Source organism: Montipora foliosa, chromosome 11 (assembly GCF_036669935.1).
Source record: "Montipora foliosa isolate CH-2021 chromosome 11, ASM3666993v2, whole genome shotgun sequence".
NCBI classification, from domain to species: Eukaryota; Metazoa; Cnidaria; class Anthozoa; order Scleractinia; family Acroporidae; genus Montipora; species Montipora foliosa.
Genome location: NC_090879.1, coordinates 21179721 through 21189720, shown reverse-complemented (window position 1 = coordinate 21189720; position 10000 = coordinate 21179721). Strand labels below are relative to the sequence as shown.

The following is a 10000-nucleotide window of genomic DNA, read 5'->3' as shown; positions in this document are numbered from 1 at the left end:
AAGTACTAGACTTTTTACGCCGCGTTAATAGGCGGGTTCTGACCCTTGCTTGCAATAAAACCCAGAGTCACATCACACTCGATTAGCCAAGCGGTGAATCCTGACAAAACTTCACTGAAAAGAAAAGAAAAACAAGCAAGGTAGGCTTAGTCAATTTGTACAAGAGCTTATTGATGCGCGTTCAGTTAAATACACGGTTTAAATATTGACTTAGCAGTATTCTTACGTAATTCTGTCTTGAATCAAAAATTGTCGCTGTGTGACTTTAATTATTTACTTGTGTGCGAAAAGGTAAGAAAAACAGTCACTTTAACCACAGATTTCTCCGCTTCGCTGCTGAATCCTGCACGAAAACTAGTACCGCACCCAATTGTATTGTTAACTTTCAGTAGACGATAAATTCGGCTTTTTACGCACAGGAGCATGTCAAATGCAAGTTTCGTGTAGTTTGATATTCGTTGAACCGTGAAACGTGGGAAACCTGGCACTCAAGACGGCGTAAAATACGACGTACAATACTTGAAAAGATTGAGACCGCTCGGGATCAGATTGTAGGTATGTCAGCAGATTGCTGCCTATTTTCATTTTTGTGCCATTTTCTCTATGGCATGACGAAAAGCAGAGCTTCGTAGAATTCTTTAACCCGGCAAATCGTGGAGCTGACGACGAAGTTTTCTCATTGCCTAGTGCGACTGATCCCCGCTGAAAGTGAATTTATGACTTAGTTAACGCGTTGGTTGTGGCGTTCTAACGATCCTAACGGGGCTCCCCTCTACAGCAGTTGGTCAAAGCAAGAAATTATAGTGAGCAACAACATCAGTGGCAAAGTAGGAGGTATTATATCTCCAATATTTCTTTGTTAGAAACAATTTGATACATGACATACGTGTAGTGCAGTCCGAGTCTGCATAACAAACTGTAATGTTAACTTTTAAAAAGAACAAAAAACAAAACAAACATTTAATCATTTTTCGGTTTCTTTAAAACAGACAAGATAAAGATTATTGTCATACCGATCGATTTTACATTTTCAAATCAATAACGTGATATTGGGTCATATTCTTGCTGACATCCGCTAACCGGATGAGTAAGCTGGTTACCAACGGGCGTATTTTCCGGAGTTGCACAATCTGCACAATTTAAATGCTGTTTGTCTCGTTGGTCCTTGCTGCATGGCCCTGCTACACGACCCTAATGCAGGTCGCCTCAGTGTGTACTACACACCTTTTTGACGCTGCAACATGACCCCTGGTGTCTGCCCACCTTTAATTTAAGTAAAAGTTAAGATACCTCTCTGTTTCACTCACTGTCGATGAAACCAGACAATAAACTTCCGATAAGATAATATTGTTTTTTTCCTTCAAATTTCGGAAATGTGTTTACTTAACAATCATTAATTAAGGACGGTGCCTACTAATTCAAAGGTATTTTCGCCCCGGTTTATGATTATGCAGGAAATGTAGATCTTAAAAAGTGTTATTTAAACCCAAAAAGAAAATTGGGGATAACCACGCATTTTTCAAAGATAATTCATGAATAATATTTGTAAAAAGCTTTAAAATACCAAGCAATGTATGGCGTTCTTTCTCAATTTGAAGCTTAACTATCTCTGAAAAATGCATTGTTACCCCCAATATTCTTTTTGGATACCAAGAGTACTTACTAAGATCTACTTTCTCCGGATAGTTTTAAACCGCGCAAATATATCTCTGTATTGGTAAGCATCACCGATAGGAAACCCGAGTATCTCGAGATGCGCAGACCGTATGCGCAATAACCGTCCTTAAGCTTGAATTGTCTAACGGTTCGTCATTACGCCTACTTGGAACTTGAATCACTACTAAAGAAATGACCCCTCAATATACTATAGTTTCAAAATCTGAAACAATTTATAATTTTAGCCCACAATCAAGTGTCCTGGGATAACGAAATCTGCAACTAGCTTTTCCTCTATGAGTAAAAAAGCATTGCACACTCGGAAAGCTCAGCATTCTCAACGGAAAGTTAGGTGGGAGTAAAACCGACGCCTTTATAGTTTAAATGATATTAAAACAAGAAGCTAAAAAAGAGAACCCCTCGGCCTTGATTAATTTGACGTCACAAAACACTGGTTGCGCGTTATGTTGTGTGACGATGCAGTGTATGCACTGCGTCTTGGTTCCCAAGAATCTCACTGATTTCATTGGATTGTTCTGATGAATAACTGTCTTTTTTTCAGTTTATCAATGATTGGAATGTTGACCACAATTGCATTGATCCTGCTGATGTTGCTGAATGAAAGTGTAGCTGAACAGAAAATCAAACGTAAGGATCAGTAAGCGATTTAAGTAATCAACAATGTTAACGGTGGGTGATTTACGTATTGCATTAAAATCAAATTGATGGCTGCCAATCACGACAGACGTCAAAAATTAACGAAGCTAATAAAAAACTCGGAACAAATACTCGCAACCGACGCTAAATGTAGGAAAACGAGCAATATTGCACCGTTTCGCCGTATTACTGGACTTAAAGAGTGTTTATTTTCCACCAATAAGAAGCAAAAACAAAACAATTTGCACGCACGCTTGCATTTTGCAAATTAAATTCAATTGCTTTGACATCAGGAAGGTTTATCAAACTAGTTGCAATCGTTGCATGATGTTTGTGTTTTACCTCATTAAATAAAAACTGTTCCTTTTTTCAAACTCAAATGAGTAGAACCCTGACATTTTCTTTTTTTAACCTTAGGATTGGATAACGTTCATTGTGGCGTACCTCATGAAACTGTTGTGGCTGTGGATCCCTCGAGTCACAGATATTACCCTTTCTTTGTAAAACTCCACCGTTGCGCGGGATCACTCAATCCTCATATCCGACATTGTGTACCAAAAGTTTCCCAAGAATTAAACATCGAAGTATTTTCAGTTTCTAATGGCGACAAATCCACCCTCACTGTTACAAATCACACGAAATGTGAACCCGCTTGCATTAGGTCAGCGGATGATTGCAATTTTTCCAAGGAGGACTGGGACGACAGTCGTTGCTCTTGCAAGTGCAGGTACCCGGATGGACCTCCGAAAGAACTTGCTTGCAAGAAAAATTTCAGGTATGACTGTGGTCTGATTTTGAGTGTTCAATATTATTGGAGAGTGATCAGCACCTATTTTCCTCCTTTGCCAGCGTATTTGCAACAAATAGTGGACAAAAGTGAAAAACTAAGTATTTTAAGCAAGAGCCGATACAACGTAGATTGTAAACTAAACGACGTTTAAAAGACCGTTTTAATGAACACCGCCGCACTTTAGATAACGCTAACACCAAATCCAAACCTACTACAGTCGCAGAACATTTCCTCTCCTCGCCCCACAACATCTCAAAGGACATGCAATTAATTCCTATCGAAAAAATATTTTCTAAAAGAGACTCGATCCGTAACGCCAGGGAAGCGTTTTCAAAAGGCAGGACAATTGATCCCAACGGTCTTAATATCCGCGAAGAAACGTATTAGATTTCAGTTTATTATTTAGAGTCATTTCTGTTATTTTTCTGTTACTCTTAGTATTTGAATTCAAATTCGTTGTAACTGCCATGTTTTATCACATTTTTTCCAGTATTACGTCAGCATCTATTTACTACATATATATATGTACATAGAAGCAATTCAATGTAAACTCTCATTGTACCTGAAGAAGGCTGGTTTGGGCAGCCGAAATATAGTACACCACTAAAATCAAATCTACGTTGTATCGGCTCTTGCTTAAAATATTTAGTTTCTCAACTTGTAATTACGCCGATCAGATCAAGCCACTGATCCAACGTACACCGACAGGAAGATTGTCCACGATTGCTTGCTTCAAAACTCACAAAAGTGAAACACTTATGCCCCAGGCGGGGTAGGGAGAAGACAAAAAATAAAGAGGAATAAATGACAGGGAACTAAGAAGAGAAGAAGTAGAAGAATTGATGACAGATGGCATAATCTAGTTCAAGGAGAATAGAAGGCAGAACTGACTTGGATTCTTACCGCGGGCGTCCCCCTTCCAATCCTTCTCCCAGTTCCTTTCTTTCGATTTTTTGTTCCCTTCTCCCTCCTCCCCACCCCGACCTGGAACTGTCCGTGCAACACACAAGGGACTCAAAAATAATGGCGATGATGCGTGCTACAAAATTGCCATTGTTTTTACGGGAGGCTCAGATTTTTTAATTAAAGAGAACTCAAAGGAATTTGCTTCATGCATATAGGGTATTTATGTTTGGAACGAAAGGAGCTAGACTCACCCTAAGGTCTCCACTGTTTCACTGCAGCCGAAATTTTGAACCAGGGACTACCAGGATCAAATTCAACTAGTGCCACAACAGGTCTTGAGTCAAGGCAAGCGGCCTAACCATTAGGCTTCACTGCCTGCTTTAACTATAACCTCCATGTTAACGATAACATGTGTAATATCGTTAACAGTAGAAACAATCGGTTAATTGCGACGTTGACATTGCTTACAGCCCCACCCCTCTCCTCTTCTAGCAGTATTTTTTAGTCTTACACAAACTAACCACGGTTTGTCTTGGTAAAAATTTTCAGGTGGAATAGAAATACTTGTAAATGCGAGTGTGCTAAAGCGCCTGACGTCTGTCCTCTGAGAATGGTTTGTGCCTTTTTTATGTTTTATTTATTTGTTGTCTTTTTTCATTTTATCTGTCAAGTGCACAGATGTCAAACTGCTAGGAAGGAGTAGAGAAACTATAAAGTTGATAAATTTACACTCCGTCATATCTAAACGAGATAAGGCATACATGTATATAAAGCTGGTGTTTATATGATCCAAGCTTTTACAGACTCCTTATCAAGAAATGTAATAATTCAATCGCTTTTATTCCCGCAGACTTGGAGCCATGATATTTGTGGTTGTAGATGCTTAGACAGTGTCGTCGATGAGTGCACAGAGGCAAAAATGGGGATTGACGTGAACTGTAAATGTGTACAGGTGCTTCCAGTTAGAAAGCCAGAAGATGGTAAGCATGCATGTGCATATCATTCAACACAGTCGCTTTTAAACTCCTGTTATCTCGTTTCAAGCTTCCGATTGGTCAGCCGTACTTTTCCATTATTATAAGGTCAGAAGGCGATCATAACGATTGCGATAACAACGACAGCGATGACGATGATGATTATTAATATTATTATAATTAATAACAATAATAATAATAATAATAATTTTATTATTATTATTATTATTATTACTGTTATTATGACAGAGATGATGATTTGCTAGCTAGGGGAAATGGTATTTACAATATACCAGTGACTTAATTTATTTCTTTTCTTTAGGAGCTAAAACGCACTACCACATGTTCATCACATTGCTGATTGGTCAAACGGTGATTATTATTGTCCTCATCTGCGCTCTGGTACACTGGGTAAGAAAACGATCCCGGCAAAACTCGGATCATTCTCCTCTCGACCGATTAGACTCGAGCAAGACTGATGAGACTTACGAGATTGACCAGCACTGTAAGTATGTATTTTTTATGTGAACTCTTCTTGAAACGAATCATGATGTAAAAAAACGATATACCGTTTCCCAACGGTGTTTCTTCTCACCAAAACCAAATAATTTTTCGCTGGTTACGACAGACATAAAGAAAATCAAATGCATGCATTCGGCGCTAAGTCCAAGAAAACTGCAATTTTCTTCATGAATTCACGCTGACTCTCTGTTGACTCACAAAACAGCTTCATCGAAACTCGCAAAATTAGGTGAAGATTTTCATTTTATACTGCGTATTTTTTTTCTACAAACAACGTTTAAAAGTGTTTTTGGTTTCGTTACATGTAACTAAATACTAGAGATTAACGGAGTCCATTCCGGGTTGCCGTGGATCGCGCAAAGCCCAAGTCACAAGCTTGGTAAAACAGCAAGCCGACGTTTGCTGTTTCACGTATACAGATGTGATGCTAAATCTCTCTATTATTGTGTTTCCCTCTGATTATCTGAAATTGTGCGGCGATGTCAATTTTTAAGCCAGCAATAAGAGGATAACAGTGCGAACAATTATCCTACACTCTCGATTGTAAAAAGGTCCAGGGTAAGGCTCCGTATTTGGGTATCTTTCTGAATCCGGGCCAGTGTTGTTACGTCATTTATTACAGCCATTTTGAAATCAGTGGTCATCCTTGCGATATGATTGGCCTACACTATGAAATTTACATACAAATCGCGCTATGTTTCTGCTCTAAATCGTATCCTTTATATCAGATTGAAAATAAACTAACTACAGTAGGCAAGTACATATATTAATAGGTATGAATATGGTCAACACCTCTGTGATTTTAAATTGGGTGTAATAAAGTGATCGTTGAATTTTTTGTGGCGCAACATGATTTTGGTTCGAGACCATGCTTGTTTGTGACTCCAGACCAAATCGCAATCCAGTCACTTCAATTATCATTGTTTATTCAGCTTGAACATTCTGAAAAAATACCATAAAAATTTTCGTTCAGACATAAATTATTTTTGAGAATTTTGTTTCTCTATTTCTTCCAGATCTTAAGGTGACCGTGGAATCAGAGTCTACAGATTGTTTAAGAGACACTGGATACGTTTCCAGCGATAACGTTAGCTGTACGGCTTCTTCTCCACCGTTAAATAGGGAAACAAATTTATAACTCCCGCGGACTGGAAGCAAACTCATCAAGTTGAGAGAGAACGGGGCAGCGATACAATACAAACTGCGTCATGTGAACTGAGCTGAACGTGCGAAATTTGAAACGGAATGAAAAAAGGATAGAACTGCAAGGGAAGGCTTTGGCTTCGTGGACTTGTCTTCAGTAAGAGGTCGATTTTTAACTTTCTTACTGACCGTTATCGAGGCATTTTGATGAGATGTGATCCACTGTTTAAACCTCCTCGAATATAATAGGGAAATAATGCTCATTAGCTTTCCGTTTGAGGGCTTCGACTGTTTAAGCAACCATACATCGAGGCTTAGGTTTTCATCAAATTTTTCCTCAGTTGCTTGTCATGGGGAAAAGAAAATAACTAGAGCTTTTCTCCAGAAAAGAAAAATTTTCGGTCATTGCTCGGAGCGATTTCGCAGTGCCTTTTAGTCATGACAAAAATCAGTTTAATAGCCATTTCCGAGTTCATGTCTGCCTCCTCTTTAAAGCGAGTCTAAGTCTTTCTTATGAAAATTAGTTTTCATTCATATGTGAAGTAGAACTTATTACCATCACAAAAACTTTACACTTAGACTCGCTTTGAAGAAGAGGCAGACATGAACTCGGAAATGGCCTATTCCAAGTGCGTCTTCCACATCTTTTAGGATATTTCAAGTAGTTGTTTTTTATCTTTTCTAGGAAAAGAAATCGTTAAGACTCAATACTAAAATAGTGAAAAAAGTATGGTCATCAAGACTAGTTAGCGTTGGTAGCGAGTTATGAAATTACCATATACTTCAGGAACCCAAACTGTTTATTTACAGAATGTCACAAATCAAATGTACATAGTCCTGAAATTAAAGAAAAGAAAAAAAAACATTGGTTTCTTGTTTCACATATTTTAAGTTTAGTAATGAGGTGTTTAACAGCAAACAGGCAAGCAAGCAAGGTATTAAATTTCTGTCCTTTCACTCGCAGGGTTAGGGGAGATTCCGGAGGGGGGGAGGGGACTAGGAATAATAACAGCGGAGCTCAGGCGCGCGAAGAACGCCAGCGGAGTACCATGGGTAAGTTTTTGTGGGAAATCTGTCATCCATCCGAGAAATTTTGGTTATGACGTCAGCGTACGCCCGCCCATGCCCGCCCGTACTGTCTGGGTGGAGGTGGGGAGGCAGGACAGCCTCTGGGGATGGGAGTGTTCGGGCAATTTTCTTTGGCGGGAAATCATACTAGTGCCGATCACCGGGATAAAGAGCAGGAAAGAGAACGAGAGAAGAGACCACGAAATTTGAGAAATTTAAGCGAAAAAAGCCTCGATTGAAGCCGAGGAAAGAGAAGAAGAGAAAATTTCAATGAAGAACACCGGAAATCTGAGAGAAATAGAGCGAGAGACAAAATACTAATTTACAACGGTTGGCTTTCAGGTACTGTTTTCCTTCGTAATGCATGCCTTGCTGCTTCACATATTTTGTAAAACTCGCTAAAAAAACGAAGAAGGTCTGAAACAGAGATTCTGGCATTATTCAACAATCACATTTAAAGGATTTTTGTGTTAAATGGATTTCCAGTCGTGAGATGCTTTGTTTGACTGTGAAATTGCAGTCGAGTAAGTGAATTTACTACTCTTTAGCTTGACTCTTTTAATTAGTCAAAGTAAGTCAAACGAAAAATGTTGTGAAAGAGATTACTATGCATGTAATTTCAGTTTCAGTTGTTGATTCAAATTGTTGGTTATTGTTGTTTGCAAGGCTTGTTTGTTTGTTTGATCACTGTTAACTGTATACACTAATGGCGATTAATTTTGTACTTTATGCAGAAGCATAGTTATTTCCAAAAACACTATACTGCTTTCTGGGGTTAGAAACGGGAGCTCCGCTTTTAGGCCAATCTCGTTCCCAGGGTTCTCCCCTACTCGTCCACTGGAGCGAGGGAGTGGACTCCGGTGGACGAGTGGGAGATAACCCTGCGAATGAGGTTGCTTTAGGCTTGGCTAAATCTATATATTATAAAATACCGAATACAATGCGAATGAAGGGAGCAGTTATCCACGCACTTCTCTGGATAATTTAAGGTGGCTTACTACAGTTTTCCGAAGACAAAGATCGAGATTTTGAAATGTGTGAAATTAAAGCAACAGGATGTCTCTTCTGAAGTGCTAGTCACTGCGATTGATTGTACGTGACTAAACTTTATAGACTTTCGCCTTCATAAACCAAACAAATAAGTTTACATTCACAAGTGAGATGAATTAGACTTGGTATCCACAGACGTAACTGATTAGAGTGTAATGTGAAGTGCTAGTAATGGCTTTGGAATTCCTAAATATTGTTTTTTTGTCTCCATACAAATTTTGTGCCTTTGGAATTACAGGAAATGTGTGACAGAAACTCTTTTAAATAAAATAATTTCTACAATAGCCAGTCTCTCCAAATTTATTCTGCCGCACCTTTGAGTGCATATCTTCTGTTTTGGAAAATAAAAACCCCAAAATTGCATGTCATGAATACTTTTCATTGTTTTGGAGTTCCTTACAAACCTTTGAATTTCTCTCCATCTTGCCCTGATTACCAATGATGTACTCAAGAGCGTGAACTCGTCTATTGCATCAAAACCTGTAAATCCCTGGCCAAATGAGAGCGAGAGTTGACGAGAGTTTGTCGAGTGTTTCACGAGTAAAAATATTAGACCCTGGGAAAACCCTTTCTGACGTAAATATGGCGGCTAGCTAGCCGGTATATTCAGCTAACCAGACCTGACCGCTAAAATGAAGTTTGTGTGCAAGCTTGTGCATGTTTATTTCTAATGCTTTTGTTTTTTGGCTGTCACTTTCCTATTGTGATAGTCTTTGGAGGAAACATCCCAGACGCCAGGTCTTGCCAGGTCTTGCCTCGTCAATTGGTGCAAAAATTTCCTGGTGACTCCACTTTTTAGGGGTCAGAATATGCACATTTGTCACTCACTCAGATGTAACTAATCGATAAGTCATCGACCAAGATCGATTTTTTCAAGACATGCCAATTTGTCACTCACTCAGTTGAATTCAAATCGATAAGGCAACGATCAATATCGATTTTCCGACGTTTCACTTTCCGAAGTATTGCCGCAACGTCATACATTCTTCGACTAAATAAGTGCGTGCAAAAGACGAGAGTAACATCACGTGGTCTGAAATGGGAAAAACAAAATGAACAAGCTGAAAAGGTCCATTTATTCTTCCCTGGCAAAATGGTTATCCACTGGTACTTTCATAGGTTATTAACAACCTCGTAAAGAGTTTAAAGGAGCCGAAAACACCGGTTAGCGATTATTTTCAACTGGAAACGACTTGGTGTAGCCTGCCAATGATCAAAATCAAACACGAATTCA

The 10000-nt window shown here is 38.9% G+C and overlaps 1 protein-coding gene across 3 annotated transcripts in view; it reads left to right on the top strand.

Moving 5' to 3' along the window:
* LOC137974650 (uncharacterized) overlaps nt 1-7531 on the top strand; it is an 8985-nt gene extending 1454 nt beyond the window's left edge. Inside the window, exons 1-7 of one of the 3 annotated variants that reach the window (XM_068821571.1) lie at nt 41-140; nt 2219-2304; nt 2731-3088; nt 4559-4622; nt 4860-4989; nt 5306-5492; nt 6522-7531. In XM_068821571.1, coding sequence (XP_068677672.1) covers nt 2226-2304; nt 2731-3088; nt 4559-4622; nt 4860-4989; nt 5306-5492; nt 6522-6528 — 825 coding nt within the window. In that variant the 5' untranslated portion in view covers nt 41-140; nt 2219-2225 and the 3' untranslated portion in view covers nt 6529-7531. Of the gene's footprint in view, nt 1-40; nt 141-2218; nt 2305-2730; nt 3089-4558; nt 4623-4859; nt 4990-5305; nt 5493-6521 lie in introns of those variants that run through there. The other 2 variants (XM_068821568.1, XM_068821570.1) reach the window with 2 other exon arrangements.
* The last annotated feature ends 2469 nt before the right edge of the window (nt 7532-10000 follow it).